We start from the raw sequence: 26,708 nt of genomic DNA on the forward strand, positions 1-26,708 counted from the left end.
ATCATTAAAGTACATAATTTGTGGTATGTGACGGTGCAACATACTTATAGGATCCTCGATGGTAATGACTTCAGTGGGTTCACTGGGTTCTCCAACTCCTCCCTCATTCTCAGCTCGGACCTGGAACTGCACCTCTGACCCTTCGTCAACATCAGTCACTCGGTACTTGCATTCAGGGCCTGCTGTCTTCCCAGACTTTAACCAGCGAGTACCAACTTTCTCCTTTCTTTCAATGACATATCTGTAACAAACAAGTTAACACATTTTGTTTTTAAAACATCCTCTGCAAGGTAGAGCCTGGCAAAACTCATAAACCAAAACTAGAAGACATAATAAATGCATACTTTGTAATTGGCTTTCCACCATCAGTGTTGGGAGGCTCCCATTTCAGGTCAACATGTCTCTTGGACACTTCAACCACGGTCAAAGCATAAGGGGGTCCAGGAGTAGCTAATATGGACAGAATAATATGTTATTGAAACTGTTATTGAAATATAAATATTTACAAATCCACATAAATGTGAGATTCTGCACTTACTAAAAGTATCCTTTGCTAAAATGGAGTCTTCTAGCTCATTGAATTCACTCACACCAACAGCATTTTCAGCTGCCACGCGGAACACATAGAGAGTTCCTTCATTAAGTGGAGTGACAGTGTATTTTGTGTCTTTCACTGTGGTATCCACAGTTTGCCATGTCCATCGTCTAACATCTCTCTTCTCAACAACATAGTTGGTGATTGGAGAGCCACCATCACTATCTGGTTCAGTCCATTTCAGTTCACAGTCAATCTTTGAAATATTAACGACCTCAAACCAGCGTGGTGTAGATGGAGGATCTGTTTGAAAGTAGAAGGTCAACAGTTACTTTTGAGAAAACATTAGCATAAATTATCATTAAATATTAGCATAATCTTTAATTAGAACATATGCTACTATGCAGCCTTTATGAAGGCCTATGAACTCACTGAGTCTTTGCTTGCATACAACTGGGTCACTTGGATCACTGGGTTCACTCTCTCCAGCAACATTCACAGCTCTGACACGGAAGGAGTATTCTTGCTTCTCCATCAGTCCTTTTACCAAGTGCTCCAACATTGACACAGTGTCAGACACACGGACCCATTCCTCAGTGCCACTCTTGAGGAACTCAATGATATACGAATCAATCTTGGCACCACCATCATGCTCTGGTCTTGTCCATTGCAAGAATGCAGATGTTTTAGCAATGTCTTTGATCAATGGTTTGCCAGGGGCCCATGGAGGATCTATAAAAGAAAAATGTATATTTTTCTGCAATGTTTTAAAATACTTATATATGTCTTAAGTATCAAAGTGTACAATCAGTACATTGAATTCGTGACATACCAATTGGATCTTTAACCAAGACAGGATCGGTCTCAGCACTAGGCCTTCCAAATCCTGCAAGATTCTCAGCCAGGACACGGAATCTATACTTCTTCTTAGTGGGCAACCCCTTCACTCTGTACAAGACGTACAAAGTTGTGTTTCATGTTCAGATTGCTTTTGGCAATATACAATTACCCGCATCCTGCTTAGAATGTATAAAGCACCCACCTTAATGTAGTGTCACTAACAGGCAACTTGTTGCATTTGATCCATTTGTCACTTTCTGGGTCAAACCTCTCAACCCAATAGCCAGTGATAGGACTTCCACCATCCTCATCAGGTTCAAGCCATGTCAGAGTAACAGCGTCCTTTGATATATCAGAGGGCTGCACTCTAATTGGTGGACCAGGAGGCTCTAAATAATACACAAAAAACAACATGAATTACGCCTCTATTTTTGTCATACGAATAAGAAAATACAACCTGCACGCATATGTATACATACCAAAAGCATACTTGGCAGTTATTGGGGCATGCTCTGCAGGAGCACCAATGCCATACTGGTTCTCAGCTGATACCCTAAAGACATACTCCTTCATAGCCACCAGTTTGCGGACATTGTAAATGGTTTGCTTGACTGTAGCAGAAAGCTTCTGCCACTCTTCCTTCTCCAGGGGCCTCATTTCCACAATGTAGTTGGTCACAGGAGAGCCACCATCATCTCTGGGGGCATTCCAAGCCAGACAGCAGGACTCATTGGTGATATCAGAAATATCAAATGCAGCTGGGGGACCAGGCTTATCTGTTTAGAAAACAAGAAAACAGTCTATATTGAGTCAGCAGATATTATATCAATTCACAGTATCATAATGATTAAATATACTGTTTTTACTGTTATGTTCTCAGTACTTTACCAAGAATGTTGACATCAACTGTTGCAGTGGCACGACCAGAGGTGTTGACTGCCTCAATGATATAGGTGGCGGTATCGGCCCTGGTTGTATTAGCAATAGACACAATAGAGTGGCCAGGCTTAGTATCAATAGTGATCCTGTCATCTCCCTTCAAGACAAGGTCAGCCTTGGTCCATTTGACTTTGGGGTCTGGCTTTCCAAAGACATCTGCTGGAAGGTCAATTTTAGTGCCAGCTTTGGCAGTCAAGCCAGCTAGCAGTTTTGCATCCAGCTCAATCACTGGAGGTTCTGTGGAAATAATATTTGTTGAATTATGAGAATAAAACCAGATAATGTATAAGTATAGCTTGATAAAATGAATGGCTTGAGGAAGAATGATAAAAGCTTACCTTTTGGATCAACAGCAAGGATCTCATCTGTGGCCTTACTTGGTCTGCTAGCTCCCAGTCGGTTCACTGCTCTTATTCGATAGGCATACCATTGTCCTTCATGGAGACCAGTTACATGGAACCTAAAAACATTTGAGTAATATATTAACATGTTTCTTTAATAAAATAAGGTAATTTCATCTGTGTTTTGAGCACTTGATAATATAAAAACATTGCCCATGTTTTCAGAAGACTTACTTCAGCTCAGGTATTGGATCTCCACAGGCTTCCCATTTATCAGTGCCACGCTGGCACTTATCAATGATGTAGCCCTTGATAGGTGCCCCACCATCATACCTAGGAGGCTCCCATAACAGGAAGATGCCTTTTGCAGATTTATCTCTCCATTTCAGGTTCTCTGGTGGGTCTGGCACAGCTGTAAGGGACAACAAACCACACATAGTCAACTTAATTTGTGGATTCCATCTTTTGTCAATTATAATTAAGGAAGCATTTGTAATCATATTCCATGTCATGGTATTATCACTTACTAGCTGGAGAGGATACATTCACTGGCTCATCAATGTATGCCGGTTCTCCAGGACCACATTTGTTACAGGCTGTTACACTGAACAGATACTCCTTGCCCTCAATCACATCTGTGACAGTGTATTCAAGGTCTTCCACGCCTGATATTACCTGCAAAGGAACAATCTTATAGCCATCTTGTTGTGTCTAAGCCAGCCTTGTCGAACTCTATACATCCAGTTATAAACCCCAAAACTAATAAAGTTCTCAAAGCCCATGGATGTACTGACCTTGACCCATGTCTTCCGAGACACCTCTCTCTTCTCAATATTATAACCAATTACGGGGCTACCTCCATCATGTTCTGGAGCCTCCCACATGAGGTGAACATGATGCCTGGTCACTTCAGAAACCTTGAAGTCTTTTGGAGAACTTGGAGAAGCTTAAGAAAGGAAAGGGAATTCACTAATTTAAGTGTGCAGGATTTATGGTGTCAATGAGACTCAAATATTCATAAATCATTTTAAAATATAGAGGACGAAAAGGCCACGTACCAATGACGTTTACTTCAATCTCTCCTGAGACCGAAGTCACATCATTCTCCAAATGCAAGGTGTACATGCCCTTATCTGGACGGACACTCGGGGTAATGACAATCTCAGTGTATGTAGGCTTTGTGGCCATAGAAACACGATCTCCTGCAGTTAGTTCCTGATCACCAAACATCCACTTGGCTTTGGGTGTTGGGTATCCAGTAATTGGCACACGGATAGTTAGAGCATTTGGTACAATGACTTCGAGACCCTTTTTGAATCCACTTAGATCCATTGTGGGACCAACTACAGATGATAAAAAAATACATGTCATTAACCAGATAAGAAAGGCTTTTAATGTTTCTGTCCATAAATGGTATAATGTGACATAACATTAATCATAAGTATTTGGGAACAATTACCATGTGGATCATCAGCTAACAGTGGGCCAATCTGTTCAGCTGGATCAGAAACACCAGCTGCATTCTCTGCTCGTACTCTGTAGAGATACTTCTGACCAAACTTTAATCCAGACACCTAAATGAAATATCAAACTAGTCAGCTATCCATTGACCATGAGCTGAGCAGATTAAACAGGAGAACAGAGCTCCACATACCTTGTAATAAAGATCTGGACAGAGTCTGGCATTGCACCGCAGCCAGTTAGATGTGCCATCTTCACACTTCTCAATGATGTAGCCTGTGATCATGCTTCCCCCATCATTAAGGGGTGTGTCCCATGTCAGCATTACAGAGTCCCTGCTCTGGTTTGTGTAATTAAAGTTCAGTGGTGGGCTTGGTCGATCTACAACAAGAATAAGTATAACAAATGAGAGGAGTCCTCTTAATTTTTGAAGTTACTGATCTGTTTTCACCCAAAATACAATAACATTGACTAACCAATTGGATCCATGATCTTTACGGGATTAGTGGCAGCACTCGGCATGCCAATTCCGGCTTTGTTTTCAGCTCTAACACGGAAGATGTACTCCTTATTCTCAACAACATCATTGAGTGTGGCTGTACGATCTTCAGCCCGAATGACCATCGCAGGTTCCCACTTCACAGAAGTCCTGTCACGGAGCTCAATTATATAAGACGTGATCTCAGATCCACCATCAAACAGTGGTGGTTGCCAGCTCACAGTGGCACCAAACCTGTTGACAATTCCAACCATGACGTTCTGTGGTGCATCAGGAACATCTGTAAGAGAACAGACAAAAAATTAAAGATTATATCGCTTCATAATATTGCCTGAATTTATATCGATATAATACCTTATTACTGTATATACTAGCCTGATCTACACTTACCAAATTTATTCTTGGCTTGGACAGCTTCGTCAGTAACAACAGTCTCTCCATTGCCAACTCTGTTACGAGCACACACACGGAAGAAGTACATGTTGTCCTTCTGCAATCCACCAACGCAGTACTCTGGAATGTCAGCCCGGTCAGTGGCCATTGTCCAAGACTTTCGTTTGACATCCCGTCGCTCAACCACGTAGGCTAGAATCTTGCTGCCACCATCACTCTCAGGTTCATCCCATGCCAGACTGACCTCACCGTCAGCCGTATCAATAACTCTAAGGTTCTTCACGGGCCCAGGAACATCTAAAAATCACAGTCCAGTTAGGCTTTTACAGTTTAACAGCTGAAGCTGGATATTGAATACCTGAAAACTAGTTCAAAACAATCCATGAACTTTCTGTGACACACATACAAGAATGTGTATAATGTAAAAAAAAAAGAAAAAAAAAAAAGAAAAAAAATATTATGTCAATCAAATCAAGGGTCAAGGCATTCAACATTTTTACAAATTTTCTGACTATTAAAAAGCATTATGTTTCCTGAAAAATGTAATACATCCTCTGAGAACCTCTTCTCTCCATAGAGGTTTTGTATTTTCTAACTCACCAATAACATCCAGATTGATGAAAGCCTCCCCCTGTCCATGTTTATTTTTGATGACCACCTTGTAACGGCCCTGGTCAGACTTTTTAGGGTCTTTCAGCCTGTACTCTGTCCTGTCAGTGGATGTGTCAATGTTTTGGACAGGCAGGCTGATGTCATTAAAGAACCATTCAGCCTCTGCACGAGGGTAAGCATCATAGGGAACAGTCATGATGAAGGGCTTTCCGGCATCAGTCACAAGATTCTGATCTGTGGTTTTAATCTTTGGGACAGCTGTAAAAAAAAAAGAAGAAAGAAAGAAATACAAAGATTAGAAATCATTCACAGTTTCACTCAGCACAAAGGTAATTAAGTTAAATACAGACTGAAAACAACATGTACCTGCAAGTTCCAGTTTGGCTCTGGCGTCCTTGTCCTTGGCAACAACTCTGTACTCGCCCTGATCACGAGGCCTGATCTCACAGACTTGGAGTCGATGAACTTTGCCTTCACTGATCATCTGGTATTTGTCACCTTGGACAATGATCATGTTGTTCCTCATCCATTTAGTCTCAACTCTGTCTTTGTTAAGTTCAACTTCAAACACAACATCTGAGTTTGGAGGCTCAAATACGTCTGTGGGAGGTCTGACAATCTCCACTGGGGTCTCTGAAAATATAAGAGAAAACTAAGTGATGACACAAAAACATTGAACAATTACTCAATAAAGCTGTCAAGAAAATATAAAATTATTTTAATGGTTGCAGAAAAATGACCTTCAACAAAGAGCCGTGCTCTGGACCTTCTGTCATCAACACCACAGGCGTATTCACACTCATCATCAGGTCGACACTCCTTAATGCACAAAGTGCATGACTTTCCGTCTTTTTCCATGTGATATCTAACAGGACAAATTAAGAAAACAAATATATGCCCTTTTAACATATTTATTAACACTGCTCATGAAAATGAATCTGCTGGGTAACATGAGAGATGTAACGTAATGTCCAGAGAAGACAACAATCAAAGCAATAAAATAAATTTGTTTACAAAAAGAAGAAGAAATTACCTTGGTCCTTGTCTGATTTCACGGCCATTTCTGTACCATTTAACATTGGCTCTCTCCTTAGATACCTGGCATGTGAATTCAGCATCCTCAAATTCAGTGACTGTCTGATCTTCAAGTTGGGTAGTGAAGTCAGCCGGTGCTTCACTGATGAACAGCTCTGCTGAAGACTTGTCAGCACCAGCAATAACAGTGTATTCACCCTCATCCTCCATGGAGCAGTCTTTGATGGTGAGAGTATGCTTGTTCTTGTCCACCCGGTACACAACACGTTTGCTGAAGGTGATCTCCTGGCCTGCCTTCATCCACTGAACTGTAACATTTGGTCTGTTTACTTTGCAACTGAAACTAATGGTTTTCTTCTCCTCAGTTTCACAGTCTTCAGGAGACTCAATAATCTTGAGCTCTTCCTCTGTAAACAGTACAAAATATTTAAAAAAGTTATCAAATACTCTCAAATATTCACACAAAGATAATAGATTTACATAAATAAGGGCTTACCTAACACACTGATTTTAGCAGAGCATTTAGCCTGTTCACCACGCTGGTTGATCAGTGTGATGGTGTAAGTGCCCTCGTCTGATTTCTCTGCAGCTTTGATCCTCAGAGAGAAAATAGTGTCTCTCTGGACCATTGCAAACTTGCTGCTCTCAAACATTGTCTCCTCATTCTTCAACCACTTGGCCTTAGCACCCCCTGAATTAACCTCACAATTAAGAACAATTTCTTGTCCTTCCTTCATTTGGGTGTCCTTGAGAGGAGTGATTATCCTTAGTTTTTCTAGATTAAAAAAAGTAAAACATTACTGTGAGGTTGTAGTTCTTGTATCTGCAGTAAAAATAAAAAGTGAGACACTGAGAAACACCTACCAATTACAGTCAAGTCAGCAGAGGCCTTGACAGAACCAATACATGCAGTGAAGGAGCCCTCATCCTTCAGCTCACAGTTCTTGATAATGAGGGCTCTTCTCTTGGCATCACTAACAATTTCGTATTTGTCCCCAGTTTGTAGCTCCTTGTCACCCCTGAACCATTTAACTTCATATGTGTCCTTGGACACAGAGCATACAAACTCAGCCTTTTCACCCTCGACAGCCTCCTGGCTCTGCGGTCTGGAAATAAACTCGGCTGCCAATTCTGGCGAAACAAAAAAAAAACCATTTGGAATGACAAGTTGACTTTAATTGTCACAAGCTACAGTATGTTTTATGTTGTACTACCAGCATAATTTCAGGACACAAACATCTGTCTGAATAAGAAGCTTACCATTGATCTTTAGTGTGGCTGATGTCTTTGAATTTGCCAGTCTGCAGTTGTACTCTCCAGCATCATCCATACGAAGATCCTTGATAACAAGGATTCTTCTTTTGCCATCTGCAATATGTTCATATCTTCCACCCTCAGGCAGTTCCTGGTCACCCTTGTACCATGTGACATCGGCACTGGGCTTGGAGACCTCACAGATTATCTTAATACTGTCAGATTCAGTGCCTTCAATGTTAAACAGGTTCTTTGTGAATCTAGCCTCCTCCTCTGCAAGCAAAGCAAGAATCTGGTTAGTTTCACATTGATGATCTGTTTATAGCTTCTAAATAAATTTCAAACTATACTCACCAACAACAGTGAGCATGCCAGAGGATTTAGAGGTCTTGGCATCACATTCATATTCAGCCTCATCATCAAAGACTGCCTTATTAATGACAAGAATACGCTGTACTCCCTTGGAAATTATCTCATACTTCTTTCCTTTTCTGATCTCAATACCATCCTTGTACCAGCAGACCTACAAAGCCAAATCACCATGAGTCATTCCCATCTTTATTTATGGTCATACAAATAACAGAAGTGTGATGGTGACATTTTAATTAATTCGTAAATGATTCAAGTACCTTGGCACTTTCCCGGGAAACTTCGCATTCAAATTGTGCAGTCTCTTTCTCCTTGACCTCAACATCATGGAGAGGCTTAGAGAACTCCACATGTGGAGCTAAAAAAAAACAATCAAACAAAACATAAACCAAACAAATGCTTAATGTGAACAATCAATAATGCACACAAACAAAACAAACTCTTTCGCATTTTTTTATTCCAGTGTTTCTTTTCTTACGTTCAACATTGAGGAAAGCAGAGGTCTTGAAGTCTTTGGCAACACAAGTGTAGGTCTTGGAATCATCAAGGGTGCAGTCCTTTATGACCAGTTTCCTCTTGCATCCATCAACCACTATTTCATACTTCTTTGTTTTGCGTATTTCCTGTCCATCTCTGAACCATTTGACATCACCTTTCTCTCTGGAAAGTTCACACTCTAGAACTGCGGTGGCCTCCTCCTCAACGGTCTGGTCCTCCAAGGGCTTAGCAAAATCAACTGGAGGCTCTTTGGGAAGCAATAGATTGTAGTAATGTTGCAATCCAACAAAGGCAAGGTGTTATGTGCATTTACTGTAAAGCCTACTAAAACATCTGGAAAACAAGTCAACTAAATGACATTTAATATAACGGAGTGCTCATTGGACATTGTCATGTTCAAGACGCTTACCATTGACAATAAGCTTGGTCTGGGTCTGGAAGTCCTTTGCAATAAGTTTCACATCTCCAGCCTCCAGCAGCCCAACATTTCTTAGAGTCATGCTGTGCAATCGGCCCTCTGATCTCATTACCACCTGGACATTACAACAACAGTGTCTTCAGAACAAACTGAGACTCACAAAGCTGCTATTTGTTTGTTTCAAGCCTAATAATTTTAAGCTATATCAGAACTAAATAATTAATCTGTTTTTTTTTACATTTTGGTAACAGAACTGTGCTGTTGAAAGATCTGGCATATTTAAAAAGTGCAAATAGTTTGAGCATGTGTATGAGAATCTAATTTCAAAGTTTGGAAAATTCAGCAAGGCCAACACTTCAACAATCACTCCAGATGTGGATAAAAATAGCTGGAGAACACTTGCAGACCAGAACAGCTCACGGTGTTATCTAAAAAACCTCTGATGTAGGACCCTAAATGTTCTACTACTGTTTCTTGGTCCTTATAAGAAAATAAAAAATCAATAATGGTGAATCATTGGTGATATAAACTTACTCTGTCACTTGCTTCCATCTTTGTTGTTCCAATGAACCATTCCACAGCAATGCCCTCATACGACAGCTCACAATCAAAGGTTGCAGTCTCCCCAGCAGTAACGTTCACCTCCCGAAGAGGCCTCAATAGGCTAATTTTGCGTGCTTCAGATTCGGAAGAAGTCATTATCAATAACCAACTCCTCTCTACTTAAACCCTTTAAATCCTCATTCCAGTCTAAGTTTTACAGCAGGCAAGCCATAACGTCTTTGCTTGTAAGCTTCTAGCTCAGTTCAGATATCTAGCTTATCATAGGGGTCTTTCATCATTAGCATATTCAGATTCCGCTCAATGCAATTGGTCAGTGCTTAGGACCAATGTATGGGAGGCATGTGCAGGGTCTGTTAGTCACCCACCAGCCACTTTAGATAAGGCTTGACATTCTAAAATAACCTCATCTCCTGATTGGCTACTAGTTAATCACTGATAAGATATCTGTTGCTGTCGAACACTATCCAAGAATTGTCAATTAAAATGTTGTCACTGTTAAGTTATGAAAAACTGACATATCTGTATTTAATAATACCATAATATAAACTACTCTTTCTAATTATCTTTTATAATATTGCATCAAACATTAAATATATTTTAATTTAGAAAATGAATGAATGAATAAAGAAAAGGTGTGTTTGTTCAGTCACCTTTAACTCGGAGCTGTGCGCTGGATTTAGCATTGGCAGCACTGAAGTCCACAGGGCCAGCCATGTCCATATGCACATTGTAGAGAATGAGCATGTGTTTCGTGCCTTCTTCCTTAATCTCACAGTCCTAGTGAGAGCAAATTTAAATATAAGCATAACATTTTTTAAAAGTTCATTTTAATTTAAAGAAAATTCAGATGTAAAACATCTTTTTCAAGTTAGGATACTTACAGCAGACTGGTGCAGAGGATCTCCTTTGAGTTTCCAGTGGCCATGAACGTCCTCTTCAGAGATCTCAATCTCAAAACGAGCACTCTCCGTCTCCGTGACCTCCATACTGTACAGCGGGCGGACGATTTTAATGTCACGCTCTGCGCAAAAAAAGAGAACAAATCACGTGATCAATGACAACATGTTTTTATGTTTATACTGTACAATGATATTAATAGAGCACATCAAGCAGGTAATACCTTCGATGTTCAGTTTTGCAGTAGTTTTGTCAGAACCGCAGTCGCAGACGTATTCACCAGTGTTAACCTTCTCCGCCTTCTTTACAGTGAGAATGCGTTTCTTCCCATCAGCCTTGATGAGAACATTCTTTGAGGGTGTGACCTCTTTTCCATCCTTGAACCATTTCACCTCAGCGGTGGGTTTGCTCAGTTCACACATCAGCACCACCTCATCCTTCTCAACGGCTGTGTAGTCATGCAGCTTTGTGGTGAAGTAAGCTTCTCCCTCTGAAGCAAAAAAAAGATTTTGGTGTCTAAAAACATACTTGCATTCTTCACAATCTTATATAAAATGTAAATAATAGCACATTTACCAAGCACAGTAAGCATGGCTTCAGATGTTTTCCCAAGAGCCTCTACTTTAATGAGTGAAGTGTCATCAGTTGACACCTCCTTAATGGAGAGTGTGTGGATCTTGCCGTGTTCGGACAAGTGCACCACTTTGCTTGGATGCAGACGCACATCATTCTTGTACCAGGTGACTTGTATTTTCTCATGAGACAGCTCAATGCTGAACTCTGCAGTCTCGCGTTCCTTCACTGTAACATCCTTGATAGGTCTGACGAACTCGAGACGAATGCCTTAAAAGGAAGTAAAATAAAGATGACACAAAGCCGCATGAAAATAAGGGCTAAATTAAATGCACATTATGTAGAAGCAGAAATTAGTCACTTTTTTTTACCTTGAATGACCAGTTTGCTAAAACTTCTTTTGTCCTCAGCCTCAAACGTATATTTGGCCTCATCTTCATAGGCTGCAGATTTCACAATCAGAGTGTGCTTTTTCACTTCTGAGAGGATTTCAAATTTCTCGTCAGACTTCAACTTCTGAGATCCCTTCAGCCATCGGAAGGTCTTTGCTTCTCTTGACAGCTCACATTCAAATCTGGCCTCATCTTTTTCATACACGTGCACATCACTCAAAGGTGTGACAAAAGTAATGGGGAGTTCTGAAAAACAAATGCATTTTTAAATTCAAAAAGTTTTAGGACACATATGGTGAGATTGTAATAAACTTCAGAGGAACTAAGATCACCTTTCACTTTCAGATTTGCACTACACTTAGCATTTGCTCCCTGGAAAACCACCTCTCCAGTCTGGGCAACTCTGCAGTTGTACAGTGTTAAAATGTGCTTTGCACCCTCTTCAATGATCTCAATATCCTGTTTAACAAAAATAAACGTCATGTACGAAAACATCTTATTTATATATATATATATATATATATATATATATATATATATATATATATATATATATATATATATATATATATGTATATGTGTAAAAATGTTTGCAATATTGTAACTAAATAAAACTAAATTATTTTATGGAGGATATAATAGGTGCTTACAGGTGAAGGACTAAGGACTTCGCCTTTCAGTTTCCACTGGCCATGGACATCACCCTCTGAAATTTCCACTTCAAAGCGGGCAGTCTCGCCATCAAACACTTCAACCCCATACATGGGTCGGACAACCTTGATATCACGGGCTGAAAATGAGCAGAGGCACTATTTAGAATGAGGGAAAAAAACATAACAAAATGAGCCTTTTAAAATTATTTTGAATAATGACCTTCAATATTAACGTTTGCTGAGGTCTTGTCGGATCCACAGTCACACACATATACGCCTTTGTCTTTCTGCTCCACTTTCTTAATGTGCAGGATCCTGCGTTTGACCTCTGTCCTCATGGAAACTATCTTAGAAGCCTTGATTTCGACCTCATTATGGAACCACTTCACAGGGACGTCTTTGCTTAGCTCACACTCAAGAACAACCTCCTCTTTCTCGACTGCAGTGTAGTCGTGCAAACCGATAATGAAGCGTGCATCACCCTCTGCAAAAGTAAGGTAAACAAAGTTCAAACACTGAAAATAAACAATTTAATCAACCGCTCACATGAGAACAATCAGCAAATTACAGTTTAACCAAAAGTGTGCCAAATCAGTATCTCTGCACTTTTGGTCAAAAAGCATATGCAGAGGACAGGGGCTTCTTAAAAATGTAGATACAGATATGTACACATAAATATAAGGGAAAGGTTTACCTATGACCAGCAGTTTAGCTTTTGTTGACATTCCTTTAGCCTCTGCCTTTATTTGGCAAGTATCATTTAGAGTCACCTCCTTCATTTCTAATACATGCTTTACTCCTTCGACATAGGTTAACACTGTTCTGCTTGGATGCAGTTTGATTTCATTTTTGTACCACACCACCTCATTCTCATGGGAAAGCTCAAGCTCGAACCGAGCTGTGTTACCTTCCTTCACAGTTTGGTCCTTTAATTCTGAGATGAACTTCAGTCTCACACCTATAATGTTATTTCAGCGTATAACAGTTTCACTTATACAGTATGATAGCATGATTTCACTATGATGAAATCTAACATCAAATGAATTTATTTAGAGAACAAATATTTTGTTAGCATCAAATATTAAAATACATATGACACTGACAAAATAAAGAAGTTTTGCTTCTAAATTTGCATGTCGTTTGCAAATCATAATGAGTAACAATAAGCAACTTACCCTCTACCATTAGTTTTGCTGTTGATGTTTTGCCCAATACCTCAATAGTGTATTCTCCCTCATCATCAAATTCACAGTTATTTATTATCAAAATATGTTTTTTGCCATCATCGATAATTTCATATTTATTTCCAGGTGTTATAATATCAGAACCCTTAAACCACATCACTTTAGACACGTCCTTATTGATGGTACACTCAAACTTTGCCTGTTTCTTTTCAGGTACTGAAACATCCTTCAATGGGACAGTGAAGTCCATTTCCATTTCTGGGAGGTGTGACACAACATTGTCCTCACTCTAATATATTTGCATCTGCAGTGAAATTTAGATTTATGACCCCCTTTTGTGAGAAATAAACATTCACTTACCTTTGACTGTTAGCATAGCACTTGTTACAGCATTCAGAGCTTGGTATGTAACTTCACCAGTCTGATCAAGCTGAACATTTTTCAGTGTAAGGAATCGCTTTGTGCCTTCAGCTTTGATGTCACATGTCTTAAAGAAAAAGAACAAAATACTCAGATCCATTTTGAAGCATTGACACAGAACATTTCCAAAGCATTAACACAGTGTTAACATAAACAAACAGCCACAAAACTGTACACAAATTATACAGCAGTCTGTATTATGACATCAATACAACAACATAAAACAGGTTTTCAAATGTCCATCATCCACAGTGTATTTTAGTGGTGAGAAATATTTAAGTCTTACTGGTGATCTTGTAAGAACCTGTCCTTTAAGTTTCCATTCTCCAGGCACATCATCCTCGGAGATTTCAGTATCAAACTTGGCCTCTTCTTTCTCCACCACTTCCACACTTGCAAGAGGTTTCAGGATCTCAGCTTCGCGCTCTGCAGTGGTATCGAACATACAACACAAGATGTACAAAATTTGAAGGAATGTCTCAACAGAATATCGCAGATAAGGTTGAGTTTGAGCCCAGTGATGATGCTACTTACCGCCAAGTGTTAATTTTGCTGGGTAGCGTTTGCCCTCAATTTCCATGCAGTATTCGCCAACATCATTTGGCTGAGCATTCTTTACAGTCAAAGTGATTTCAATTCCTTCTTTTTTAATCTCAGTCTTGTCTGTGGGTTCGATAGGAATTTCTTCATCTCCTTTGAACCACTTCCAGTTGGGAGTGTCTTTGTAGAGCACACCCCTAAAGGTAGCTGTGGCCTTTGGTTTCACATGCTGGTCCCTTAAGGGTTTCACCAGCCAATCTCTAATGATTTCTGTGAAATGAAAAAAAATATATATTTTTTATTCAACACTTAAAGGTATCTGAAGGAAAAAAAACATTTGTGGTAAGTGTGAAAAATGGCTTGTTCATACCTATAACCTTCACAGTTGTTTGAGTTTTAAGCTGATCACACTCGCAAGTATAAATGCCAGCATCATTATCATTGGCATCTTGGATCGTCACAGCACGCTGCAGTCCTATAACACTGATCTGAAGCTTGCCAGGAACTGCTTCTATCTCCTTCCCATCTTTCTTCCAGACCACATCTCGGTCTTTGCTCAACTCACACGTCAAGTACATGGGCTGTCCCTTGAGTACAGATGTTTCTTCTTCCAGATTCTTGGTAAATTTAACAGGTAGTTCTGTTAAAAAAAAAAACAAAAAAAACCTTTTAGGATTCACACAGCAATACTGATGCAGTTTATCAGCTAGGTAAGTGAAAAGCCTAAATTATTAACTGTGCTTACCTTCAACAATAAGTCTGGCAGTGGAAGTCTTTTCTTTATTTCCAAGCTTGGCTACACATGTGTATTCCCCTGTGTCAGACAGCTGGACATCAATGATGGCCAGTTTGCGGTCTTTGCCATCAGAGGTAAATTTATGCTTTGGACCCTCCCTCAGGTTGCTCCCATCTTTCATCCATGATGTAATAGCAGTAGAAGGTGAAATCTGGCACTCAAATACAGCAGATGATCCAATTGATTCAGCCTCCTGCAGAACTATGTCTTGAATCTCCTTCACAAACTTCAGAGGGACAGCCTTGAGCTGGAAAGCAAATGGTGACTCTCCAGGAGGTTTGTCACCTCCACCTCCACCAGGTTTGAGTCCTCTTCCACGTCCAGCATCACCAGGAGATGGAGTTTGTCTTGCTGAAAGGTGTTAAGAATGGAGAAATGTAACTTTTGCCAATAAAATGTTTTATATGCATGTAATATTAAAGCAGATCAGTTAAATATCAATATGTCAATATGGTCAACACAATCTTCTCACGTCTAAGTCCTCTGCCTCTTCCTCCTATTGCTTCTTCCTTTGGTTTTCCATCTGTGTTAAAAACATTTATGACTTTGTAATCATGGGATTGGTTGTAGTTGTATATTAAACTATGGGCGTGCAGTACAAAGCCTTGTCGTACGCTGCAAGCAATAGGTTTAGCTTACCAAGAAGACATGCATAGTTACTGAAACTATGTAAGTTGAATCAACCCACATGTGAGAACACATAAAAAAATTAATGAAATTACAGGAGGAAATCATCATATATAATGAATGTGTCACGGTGGCGAGGGAGGGGAGGCTGAGAGAGTTGTGCAACACAGAACATTGACTAAACACAGAGACATATACCTACACAACGACAATAACAAATACACTACCAACGAATGACATGACAATTCAAAGACCAACAACGGAGGGCAAAACACGAATATGAATATTTAACACAACTATAAAAAAATAATAACAACAACAACAACAGCAGCGACAACAATGACAACAGCACAATAAACAGACACAAACACAGGTACATGGCAGACCGTACCAAGGGAGCCTATACAAGGAGAAATTAAGATACTGCATCATAGAAAGACAAATGCGTCTACAGACAGATGAAAGAGAAATGAGACAACTGACGGCACTGAAGAACATGTAACATAAAAGATGGAGATAAAGTTGTTAAAGAATGTAAATTTTAAAGGTTGAATTAGTGGTTGAATATTATTGTTGATATTTTGCTGTCATTGGAAGGGAGGAGGCGTTGGGATAAGATACCAGTGATGAAGTCTCTTCTCACCTCTCTTGTCATCCATGTCTCCTGGAGTTTCTACAGCCTCATCTTCCAAGCTGTCACCAAACTCTTCTGATTCATAACTTCCAGCAGGAACAAGCTCCCACCCCCATGTTTCTTCTTCCTCTTTTTCAACCTCAGATTCTTCCTCTAACATTTCTTCTTGCTGAGTTGGAACCTTTTCCAACTGCAAAGCTCCAGGAGACAGCTCTTTCATTAAAGGTATCTTTGATTTATCAGGTTTTAAAGAAGTTTCCAGGGTCGTTTTATCCTCTCGAGGAGTGGTTTCTTTAGGAACCTTTTTTAGAGCAACAAACTCAAATGAATCTTTTGGTGAAGCCATTTTAGGTTCTTTGGCACTGGACCTTTTATCTACCAGAGTGGTTTCAGGTTTTGATGAAGGTGCCTTTCTTGCAAGTTCAGTAGGTTTTAGTAATATTTCTTCTTCACCAATTACTTTTAGAATTTCTTCTTCCTTATGAATTTTTTCTCCTTTGGTTATTTGACTCATAATAAGAGGATAGTGTTTCTCTTCTTTTACTTTCTCAACTATTGGAGAGGAAACCTTTTTGGGAAATTCAACAGGTTTTAAGGATATCTCCTCTATTTTCTCAATTTCCTTTGGTAAACCACTCTTTCTTGAAATCTTTGGTTTATCTTCTGCTTTTTGGATCTTTTCTAATGTGGGTATTGAAGTGGTCATGGGAGGACAGGATTTCTCCTGTTTTACTTTCTGAGCCACTGGTGAAGGGGTCCTTTTGGCAAGTTCAATAGGTTTTAGCAAGATCTCCTCTTTATCCTTGATTTGACTCCTTTTTGAATCTTTTGGTTTTTCATCTTCTTTTAGACTCTTTTCTGCTTTAATTACTGGAGTGACAGTCATGGGAGGACAGGGTTTATCCTGTTTTACTTTCTGAGCCACTGGTGAAGGGGTCATTTTGGTAAGTTCAATGGGTTTTAGCAAGATCTCCTCTTTATCCTTGATTTGACTCATTTTTGAATCTTTTGGTTTTTCGTCTTCTTTGAGTCTCTTTTCTGCTTTAATTACTGGAGTGACTGTCTTGGGGGGACAAGGTTTCTCAATATTTAGGGAGGTAGTCTCTCTTAGGTTTGCAACTGTGAAAGCTGTGCTGTCTCTTATCTTGTCATCTTTCTTGTCTTTTATTGTAACAGCAACTTCTGATTTATCGGGTTTTTCAAGAGGTTTCAACTTGACAGTTTCCTGCTCTAACTCTGATGATGGCAACTTGGATCCTTTTTTGAAAATTACGAGAGGAGTTTTATGTTCTTCTTCTTCCTTTTGTATCATCCTCTTCTCAAAATCCCCTCTTTTTTCTACCCTGGGAACTTCAGTATTAAGTGAAATTAGCTTTTCATGCTCTTGGGAGATTTTGGAATCAGGTGCAACCACATGTTTAGATGCCATGACTTCTTGATGTTTTTTAACTGTGGGACTCATTCCTTTTTCCTTCATATGAGCAGTATGCTCATCCTTTTGAGTTTTTTCACGTGTCTGAAAAGCTATGCTTTCTCTTATCTTGTCATCTTTCTTATCTTTTATTGTAACACTAACCTCTGATTTATCAGGTTTTTCAACTGGTTTCAACTTGACAGTTTCCTGCTCTAACTCTGATGATGGCAACTTTGATCCTTTTTTGAAAGTTAAGCGAGGTGTCTTATGTTCTTCTTCTTCCTTTGGCATTTTCTTCTTCTCAAAATCCCCTCTTTTTCCTACCCACAGAGTCTCAGTGTCTTTTTGATCCTTTGATACTTTACAATAATCCTGTACTTTTCTTTGTTGATAATTTTCCTTTTCTAGATCCTTTGTTTTTTCAGTTTCTGTAACACTTTTATATTCCAAAGCATCCTCTTTTTCTTCATAAGAAGCAAACATCTGAACCTCAGTAACAGCTACTGAGTATGTTTCCTTCTTAAAAGCCTCAGCTTTGTCAACTTTCCCAAGAACTGGCTCCAATTGTTTTAGTTGTTTGTCAGGTTGAATACTGATTACTTTTGCTACTGCCTTAACGTCAGTTTCTTCCACTTCGTCTTTAGATTTTCTTGTGACTTTCCTTAAGATTTGCATGTCTTCTTTCTCTTCTTCTTGAATGTGAATCCTAGCCTTGTGTTTAAAAGTTCGTGTGGTGCTAGATGTTTCTAAAGCAACAAATGTCACATCATCACAGACAGCACAGTAAACATGACACCAGACAGCCAAACATACAACACATCACAGTTGGTGCCAGTTCCATTTCGGTTTAGCCAATTCAGGAGATCTGTTAAATTTAATATGAAAGCAATTACATACATGAATGTTGTGATTTTACTAACTGGATTGAAATTATCACCTACATTAGCTGAAGTGAAATGGTGTTATGGCCAACTGTGGTACATAAAGCTTTCACACAAATAATAATCATGTTGTCATAGAGAATGACAACTGTAAGCTGAAGAACAAGATTGACAGAACAATGCAGAGACACATAATAAAAGTAAACTTAAAAAATTAAGTACAATTATTAAGATGTAAATAATGCCCATGTAGTATATGTGTAGCATACACATAATGAAACCAAACCCTACCTTTCTGGACAGGTCCAGGAGTTTGAACAGGGCGTTTGTCTGCAGAAAAATACAAAAATAGGAGGTTTAAGGTTAATCCAATGTACCACGAGAAGCCAAAGTTTCACGGTGTAAAAGAGTTTACCTAAAATGAATCCTGGATGGAAAAACCAATTATTAAGATAAACTAATTTGGCAAAAAAGTGAAGGCAAGTAAGTGTTAGTTAAGATTTTTAGACTTACAAATACAAGGGTTAAAACCTCATAAGAGTGGAATATTAGGCATTAGTTAGTGAATAAATCAAATGAAAGGTAGGATATAACAAATATATATGGTATATGTATAGCCCAAAAATGTAGTAATGCCAAGACAATGTTGAAGAGAACAGTAATGACTGAATGACCAAAGAAGACATGGTACAGGTACCCTACCTTCAGGGGCAGCAATGTTTTCCTGAAGTGGTGCTGGTGTTGGCTCTGAAGCCTGAAGTATTGGCATCTTTTGAAAAGCTGGTTCTTTAAATAAAATCATGCTACTGTCACAATTAAGAAATAATAGTGTGCATGGAAAAGAGTATTGCATTGTGAAACAGATACAATACATATAACAAAAACAAACAGAAACAGAGCCTGTACCTTCATGTGTAGAAACTTGTTCTTCAGGTGGTGAGACTGTTGGCTTTAGTGCTTCAGGTGTGGGCTTTTTCTGAACATCTGGCTCTTTAAATAAAAGTATGCTACTGTCACAGTTAAGAAATATGTATGGAAACTAGTACTATATTACCAAAAGGACAACACACATATAAAGAGGAACACACAATAAAACGGACAAAGCAAACGCCATACTGAAAACAGCAGTAAAAGGCAGAAAAAGTGGAAAAAGAAACTCTACCTTGAGGTGGAGGAACTTTTTCCTGAAGTGGTGCTGGTTTTGGCTCTGGTGCTTCAGATGCTGGCTTCTTCTGAATGTCGTGCTCTTTAAATAAAAACATGCTACTGTCACAATTAAGAAATGATAAACTGCATGGAAAAGAGTTCTGTTTTGTCAATGAGACACAGAAAACTTTGTTCTAAAGGCGTAGAAGAAAATCTGTGCTTAGAACAGAGAAAAGATGGAAAAGAAGACTCTACCTCCCATGTGGGAAGACACTTTTTGTTAAATTGGTAGTGTTGCCAATGGAAACTCAGACAGTGGCATCTTTATTGTTAGCTCTTTAAACAAAATTGTGCTACTATCACAATTAAGAAATAGATGTGTATGGACAGGGGCATTGTTTTACACACATGAATGTCAGCACAACATGTGAATAACAAACAATACAATGCCACTGACAAAGCAGACAATTATACAGTGTGGTAAAACTGAAGAACAAGAGAACAATAAGGAAAGAAAGACAGAGGAAAATGAAAGATGACTCTACCTCCCAAAAGGGTAGAGCCTCTTTGTTCAGCTGGTACTGCTATTGCCTTTAGTAACTTTTCTTGGCTTGGCTTCTTTTCCACAGCTTGTTCTTTAGTTAAAAGCAAAACATTTTTACAATGAAGAAATGATAATGTGCATGAAAAGGGCTATTATGTTACAGAAAAGACAAAAAAATGAAAAAGAAACCAATAAGACAAAGAAGAACAGAAAAACAGAAAGACACATGGAAACAGACTACCTTCCACATGGGTAAAGACTTTTTGTTGAATTGGTGCTACATTCTCTGCTGATAACTCTGATGTTGGCTTCTTTTCCACAGATGACTCTTTAAATAAAAGCAAGCCATTGTCACAATTAAGAAATCATGGTTATTTTTGTAACAATTTTTAAGAAATAAGTAGTAAATTTTGTGTGATGCTAAATTTGTCCAATTTGAGATGCACAACATATTTAAAAGTAGTGAAGACAAGAACCGAATGGACAAATTCAGATGACAAACAAGGACCAGGAAAGACAAACCAAACTGACCAAGAAATTGAATAAACACTAATAAAGAACCATAAAGAAATGCTAAGATAGTCCATTTAAGGACTTTGGCGATGTAACGCTTGGTGCGGGCGGAAGGACGAGGCACGAAGTCCAGCTCAAACACAGACGTTACTTTTATTTAAGTGATATTGTGCAGACAGCGCACATAAAACATCCAACAACACTAACGTGAGTGACTCAGACAAAGACGAGCACGGGACACTGCGTGAATGCACATTAAATAGACAGACCACATAAGCACAGAGTGATCACGAGACGAGCTACAGGTGAGACCGATGAACACACTCAGACACCACCACACCCACGAAGATCCAGACGCAGAAGACTAGACGTAGACAACATAAACACACGCCCAAAGGGGAGGGGTCAGGGGCTATAGCGTGACAGGCAAAGTACCTTTTTCAGGCATTTTAACCTCTTTCTTCAATTTGACATCTTCTTTTGGTTTTAATTTTTGTTTTACAGGAGACTGTAATGATACTTGCTGGATTTCATTTGGAAGCTGCTTTGCCTCCTGACTATCCAGAAGCACAGAATTAGTTTTGTCACTTTTTTCAGTGCTATACTCTGTCTCTTGTGGAGGCTGATCTTTTAAATCCATCAGTGTATCAGCAAGGGATTCTAACTTCATTTGTGAAGCATTGCTCTCTGGAGATGTTTTTACTTCTTTTAAGACTGAACCACTCCCTGATTTCTTGTTTTTATCTTCCCTTTTCTCTAAAGCAGGGGAATCTTGTTGCAGTGAGATCTCTAGTTCAGCATTATCGTCACAAATCATTTCCTCTTCCACATGAACATCCACTGCTTGATATGACAAAGTTCCTTCAGATTTATAATGGACATCATCACTTTTATATGAGACTTCGTTTCTGGGACATACTTCCTTTATCTCTGAAAATGTCTCCACTCTTTCTACGATTTGTCCAATTCTTTTTGAAGCTGTGCAGACATTAAAAAAAACATTTTTTTAAAGTTGTTCCAAGCGAGGAAAAATGTAACAACATATGCTTATGAATAGTGCACCTGCAGAAACCAGATCACCACACTATATATGTAAAATTTGTATCTATTATTTTATCTTAAAATGAATGTGTAATGGCTAATGCATAATGACAGTAGTAGAAAGGTCATACCTTCCTCTGCTGGTGTCTCTTTTGGTTTAGTGATAGTTATTTGTTTTGAAAGAACTGCAGCAGGGACAGTATCTTCGAGCTTCACTCTAGGCTCTTTAAACAATAATTTGTTTATTATTAATATGTTACTTTATATATAATGCAGAAGTGAATTTGAGATTGCAATATTTAGTGAAATATTGCAATGAAATGAAATAAAGATGTCATAGCCATGTCATCCCATAGAGGAGAAAGCCCTACACATCATATCAAAAACATACCTTTGTTGAGGCTTGGCTTTAGAGGCTTAGATATGGCCTTTTTCTCTTTCACTTCAGTTTTAATCAAAGTCTCTTTAGGCTGACATGTAATATCTTTACTTTTGTATGAGATTTCCTTTCTTGAAATCACTTCCTCCATCACTGAGACCTCCTCAGTTTTCCTAAATAGTTCCATTGAGTGTGGAATTTGGTCAACTTCCTTTGAATCTCCAAAGTCTTTAAAGATGAAAGATTTGCACCATGCAGCAGTTACAGAAGCATATTCAATAACACTACATGTAAACATGATATATGAATATATGATCACCATACACATAGACAAGATACAAGATCCATATCCATTAAAATATCAATATTCTATATTCACTTATACTATTATTTATTAATGTCCATCTATTAATATGAATGTGCAATAATTATATGATAATTAATTGTATAAATAAAGTGTATAGTATATAGACTATAGGGATACCTTTCTCTGCTGAAAGGTCTTTGGCATCATGGCTAATTTTTATTTTCTCTGCCAACATTTTTTTGCTTTGAATGCTCGTAGTCATTTGTGCAGTAGCTGTGCTGGGGACCATGTCCTGTGACTTCGGCTTCACTTTATTATCTTTAAATGGAAATTTCTATTCAGCTCATATTACTCAACATATATAGAAGAAAAGCTAATTGCAAAACTTTAGTCCCACTTTAGTCAGTATTTAGTATTCCTATTTACATTGTGTACATAATTTATGCTGATTTAAACTAAAGATATTACTTAAAACTAGTTTTACTCTCCTTGTCACTGTACACTTTACCTTTAGTACTCAATTTCAGGAAAAAATGTAGTCAAACTATGTAGCCTGCATACAAACAGGCTATGCATGCCTATATTTCATTATTATACACACTGTATTATGAACATTTACTTCTAAGGACAGAAATACAACGAAACATCCACATGTACTATGCATCACCCAGGACCTCTATCAGCATACCTCTATCAGGAACAAACTCCAACTCCTTTACAGGTTTTATAACTATCTTTTTCTCAGATGACAATTCCACAGGTTTCACTTCAACCACTTTTTTTGGAGTCTCAGGTTGATACAAGATATTCTGTTTGTCACATAATGTTTCTTCATGGGAAAGAACCTCCATCTCTGAAATCTCAGTTTTCTTAGATAATTCCACTGTATGCTGTATTTGTTCACCTCCCTTTGATGCTGCAAAGACTTTAAAGATTAAAGAATTTTAAGATTGCACCATGCGTCGGTGTCAAGCATATTCAACAGCACAGACATATAAACACAAAGACAAGATATTGGAACATTGAATGCATATCAGTCCACATTTGCTCTGATATAATGTTTACAGACTTGACTAAACTAAACTAACTAAATGGGATACCTTTCTCTGCGGGAGTATCTTTGGTCTTAGGGATAGTCGTCATTTTCAGTGCTGCAGCTTCTTTAGAGACAGCTGTCGTTTTTATATTAGTTGTGGTGGGGATAGCTTCATCCAGCTTCATCTTTACGGCAGATTCTTTGAAGAATAAGTTACATTCAGCTATCCTGGTTTCTGAGCAAAGGCATCTCTACACACATACACCTATGTATAATGTCTACTAAAGTACACACTTTTAAAGGATGTTTATTGAAGGACTAGGTCTGAATTGTTCCAGAAAAGTATTTGCTGACAAAATGTATGTTGCAAACTGCATCAGAATATTAGTATAAATCCCACTTTGTTCTGAAGAGGTTAGTACAAGCAGAACGCAGACTCCAAGAATTGAGTAGCACAGACGTAAAAACACAAAAGGTCAACCAAGCATACCTCTCGTCGGAGCCATTTTCATCTCCTTTTGAGGTTTAGCCATATGAGTTTTTTCAGATGGCACTTCTGCCATTTTATATTCCACCACGTTTTAAGGCAGAGACAGTACAAGACAACAAATTTAACCCATTAATGACCATACACACAGAGGAAGGACAAGCATGAAGTTTAACATCAGGGATGTCTGGATTTGGGTTGCAATTTCTGATTACAAATTTTGCACAAAACATATAACATTTTCAGGGCATCCAATGGAACACTTGTCCATCTAAATGCTTATGTTCACTGGTAGTGGAATACATATAAGAAAAAAAAAGTTAATTATTTGGATAATGATACCTTTGTCTTGAGAAGGCTCCTGGTGTCTTTTCTTGAGTGGCTCGGATTTCATGGCAGGTAGCTGTGGTGCTACTTCTGGAGCTTCTGAGGTAACAAGTTTAGGCTCCACTTTCCTATCTGGTTCTGGTATTGGCAATTCTTTAGAAACTGGTAGTAGCTCTGGCTTTGGCACAGAATCCAACTTTTTAGCCAGCTCAGCTTTTAGTAGTTCTTTAGAGGCGGGCGTGAGCTCCGGGATCTTAACTGGCACAGCCTTTGGCAGTTCTGATGGAACAGATACCTCCTGCCTTGGAGGTTCAGAAGGGACAGGGGAATGCTCTGGCTTTCTTGGTAGTTCCTGTCTAGGTAGCTCAGGAGCAACTCTTGCATAGTCAGATTGTCTGTCTGGTTCTATTTTAGTTGTTTCTGTTGACTTCACCTCCTCGGGGGCTTTAAAAAAAATTTATGATTAGATAACATGATTAACACAGAGAGACAGGTGAGAAAGACACTCAGCTGAGTTCAACAACTCAAAGATTGATAAGAGAATAAGATTAAGTTGTCAAGAATTGGGACAAAAAACTGACATGACAAACACCACACAAATTTCAAGAGCTCCTGAAATGGTGATAAACATAGTAAACACCAAAACATGTTAGGATATAATGCCATTGATAAAATATCCACAACAATTGCAATGTTACAGTTACCTTTTGACGGAGTCAGGGATGGTTTTGGGGGTAAGACCTCTTCCTTTTTAATAGCTAATGCTGCTTGTGGCATAGCATCTTCTTTCTTTGATGTATCTAGTTCTTTTAACAAATATTGAAATAAAGAAAAAACTGACAAACTGCATTACAGATGGACAATATACTTTACATGAAAAACCAGAAGTGCAGTTTAAGAATAATATTAAGGACAATTGAAAGATAATAAGAGCTTTTTTTTTTTACATGAAATATTAACAAAGACAGTACATATGTTAGCATAATGACAGACAACAACACCAACAGAGATACCAACAGAAGAACAGACAGAGAACACAACAGCAGTCAAAACACAATACCTTTGATATGGGGAGGCACAGGTTTCTTTGTAACTGCTGACTTAGGTTCTGGTTTAGGTTCTGGCATCAACTTGGGTTTAGGTTCTGGTTTAGGCTCTGGCATCAGCTTGGGTTTAGGTTCTGGTTTAGGTTCTGGCATCAGCTCGGGTTTAGGTTCTGGTTTAGGCTCTGGCTTAGATACAGTCACTGGTACCAGTGGCTCCAGTGGCACCTGAACTTTGGGCTCAGATGCCACACGGACTGCAGGTTTTTGAAGATCTTTAGGTAAAAGAGGGAAGTATTATTGTCTAAGATGGGGCTAGCTGACAGAACAAACACAACAATTAAAATAGCAATATTATGCTGAAGACTTTAAACTAAGAAAATGAATGAGACACTGTAAATCACATATATATTTAAGATCTACTGAAACCAACACAGAGGACATGTTACATATGGAGAACCACAAAAGACTTAAAAAAAAAAGTTTTTCACATTTCAGATAATAAGAATTCAGAATGAGTATGGGAAGACATGTGGACAAACCGATGACATGCCCAACTTATGACAATACCTTTAGGTGCAGAGTGTTCTTTTAGCTCAGCCACCTTTACTGAAGGGACTGTTTCTTCCACAGGTTTCTTGACTTCATGTTCTTGAGTATTTCATCAATATAACAAGAATGAAATTCAATTACAATGTCTATTCACGTTGCACAAATAAAAATGAACATTAAAACATGTGGTAATACAAAGATGCAAGAAAAAGAGAAGACATTAATTGATTAATTTGGGAAACTGAACAAATCAGACAAACACACAGTTAACCATCCTGCGATTAGACAGACAAACACAGAACACATACAATATAGGTACCTTTGTGTAGTTCCACTGTTTTCTGTGCAAGTGTTGTTTGAGGTTTCGCTTCTAGTTTCTTGGCAACCTCAGGTACTTAAAACACATGTACTCTGATCAATTAAACTGCAGCACAAGTTCACAGATAAACTACTAAGTGAATGTTAATAGAGTCTGAGAAGATTTGTATTGTTAAAAGGAATGCAAATGCACTAAAACCAATAACCAGCAATATAGCACTGAAGAGTACAATAATAAGACAAACA

At 38.5% G+C, this 26,708-nt stretch overlaps 1 protein-coding gene across 1 annotated transcript in view; it reads right to left on the minus strand.

Annotated features, from left to right (window-relative positions):
• ttn.1 (titin, tandem duplicate 1) overlaps positions 1 to 26,708 on the minus strand; it is a 142,949-nt gene that overhangs the window by 72,855 nt on the left and 43,386 nt on the right. Inside the window, exons 57-119 of the mRNA XM_077002317.1 lie at positions 26,464 to 26,538; positions 26,163 to 26,243; positions 25,610 to 25,867; positions 25,254 to 25,355; positions 24,565 to 24,993; positions 24,226 to 24,291; positions 23,800 to 23,934; positions 23,388 to 23,624; positions 22,877 to 23,017; positions 22,405 to 22,620; positions 22,145 to 22,237; positions 21,408 to 21,950; positions 20,701 to 20,787; positions 20,461 to 20,550; positions 19,932 to 20,015; positions 19,676 to 19,759; positions 19,472 to 19,555; positions 19,061 to 19,099; positions 15,686 to 15,736; positions 15,163 to 15,564; positions 14,788 to 15,057; positions 14,412 to 14,687; positions 14,164 to 14,303; positions 13,818 to 13,944; positions 13,449 to 13,715; positions 12,968 to 13,231; positions 12,494 to 12,757; positions 12,271 to 12,410; positions 11,953 to 12,079; positions 11,600 to 11,866; positions 11,232 to 11,498; positions 10,879 to 11,145; positions 10,640 to 10,779; positions 10,409 to 10,535; positions 9,729 to 9,871; positions 9,186 to 9,309; positions 8,757 to 9,023; positions 8,539 to 8,636; positions 8,264 to 8,432; positions 7,916 to 8,182; positions 7,520 to 7,786; positions 7,152 to 7,430; positions 6,654 to 7,062; positions 6,361 to 6,485; positions 5,987 to 6,253; positions 5,609 to 5,878; positions 5,006 to 5,305; positions 4,593 to 4,895; positions 4,310 to 4,497; positions 4,115 to 4,229; positions 3,714 to 3,998; positions 3,450 to 3,601; positions 3,183 to 3,330; positions 2,890 to 3,067; positions 2,653 to 2,774; positions 2,264 to 2,551; positions 1,855 to 2,151; positions 1,578 to 1,764; positions 1,368 to 1,483; positions 968 to 1,267; positions 539 to 838; positions 345 to 450; positions 45 to 241 (exon numbers count right to left, since the gene is read on the minus strand). Coding sequence (XP_076858432.1) covers positions 45 to 241; positions 345 to 450; positions 539 to 838; positions 968 to 1,267; positions 1,368 to 1,483; positions 1,578 to 1,764; positions 1,855 to 2,151; positions 2,264 to 2,551; positions 2,653 to 2,774; positions 2,890 to 3,067; positions 3,183 to 3,330; positions 3,450 to 3,601; positions 3,714 to 3,998; positions 4,115 to 4,229; positions 4,310 to 4,497; positions 4,593 to 4,895; positions 5,006 to 5,305; positions 5,609 to 5,878; positions 5,987 to 6,253; positions 6,361 to 6,485; positions 6,654 to 7,062; positions 7,152 to 7,430; positions 7,520 to 7,786; positions 7,916 to 8,182; positions 8,264 to 8,432; positions 8,539 to 8,636; positions 8,757 to 9,023; positions 9,186 to 9,309; positions 9,729 to 9,871; positions 10,409 to 10,535; positions 10,640 to 10,779; positions 10,879 to 11,145; positions 11,232 to 11,498; positions 11,600 to 11,866; positions 11,953 to 12,079; positions 12,271 to 12,410; positions 12,494 to 12,757; positions 12,968 to 13,231; positions 13,449 to 13,715; positions 13,818 to 13,944; positions 14,164 to 14,303; positions 14,412 to 14,687; positions 14,788 to 15,057; positions 15,163 to 15,564; positions 15,686 to 15,736; positions 19,061 to 19,099; positions 19,472 to 19,555; positions 19,676 to 19,759; positions 19,932 to 20,015; positions 20,461 to 20,550; positions 20,701 to 20,787; positions 21,408 to 21,950; positions 22,145 to 22,237; positions 22,405 to 22,620; positions 22,877 to 23,017; positions 23,388 to 23,624; positions 23,800 to 23,934; positions 24,226 to 24,291; positions 24,565 to 24,993; positions 25,254 to 25,355; positions 25,610 to 25,867; positions 26,163 to 26,243; positions 26,464 to 26,538 — 12,507 coding nt within the window. The remainder of the gene's footprint in view (positions 1 to 44; positions 242 to 344; positions 451 to 538; positions 839 to 967; positions 1,268 to 1,367; positions 1,484 to 1,577; positions 1,765 to 1,854; positions 2,152 to 2,263; positions 2,552 to 2,652; positions 2,775 to 2,889; positions 3,068 to 3,182; positions 3,331 to 3,449; positions 3,602 to 3,713; positions 3,999 to 4,114; positions 4,230 to 4,309; positions 4,498 to 4,592; positions 4,896 to 5,005; positions 5,306 to 5,608; positions 5,879 to 5,986; positions 6,254 to 6,360; positions 6,486 to 6,653; positions 7,063 to 7,151; positions 7,431 to 7,519; positions 7,787 to 7,915; positions 8,183 to 8,263; positions 8,433 to 8,538; positions 8,637 to 8,756; positions 9,024 to 9,185; positions 9,310 to 9,728; positions 9,872 to 10,408; positions 10,536 to 10,639; positions 10,780 to 10,878; positions 11,146 to 11,231; positions 11,499 to 11,599; positions 11,867 to 11,952; positions 12,080 to 12,270; positions 12,411 to 12,493; positions 12,758 to 12,967; positions 13,232 to 13,448; positions 13,716 to 13,817; positions 13,945 to 14,163; positions 14,304 to 14,411; positions 14,688 to 14,787; positions 15,058 to 15,162; positions 15,565 to 15,685; positions 15,737 to 19,060; positions 19,100 to 19,471; positions 19,556 to 19,675; positions 19,760 to 19,931; positions 20,016 to 20,460; positions 20,551 to 20,700; positions 20,788 to 21,407; positions 21,951 to 22,144; positions 22,238 to 22,404; positions 22,621 to 22,876; positions 23,018 to 23,387; positions 23,625 to 23,799; positions 23,935 to 24,225; positions 24,292 to 24,564; positions 24,994 to 25,253; positions 25,356 to 25,609; positions 25,868 to 26,162; positions 26,244 to 26,463; positions 26,539 to 26,708) is intronic.

The sequence above is a fragment of the Brachyhypopomus gauderio genome, chromosome 4 (assembly GCF_052324685.1).
Source record: "Brachyhypopomus gauderio isolate BG-103 chromosome 4, BGAUD_0.2, whole genome shotgun sequence".
NCBI classification, from domain to species: domain Eukaryota; kingdom Metazoa; phylum Chordata; class Actinopteri; order Gymnotiformes; family Hypopomidae; genus Brachyhypopomus; species Brachyhypopomus gauderio.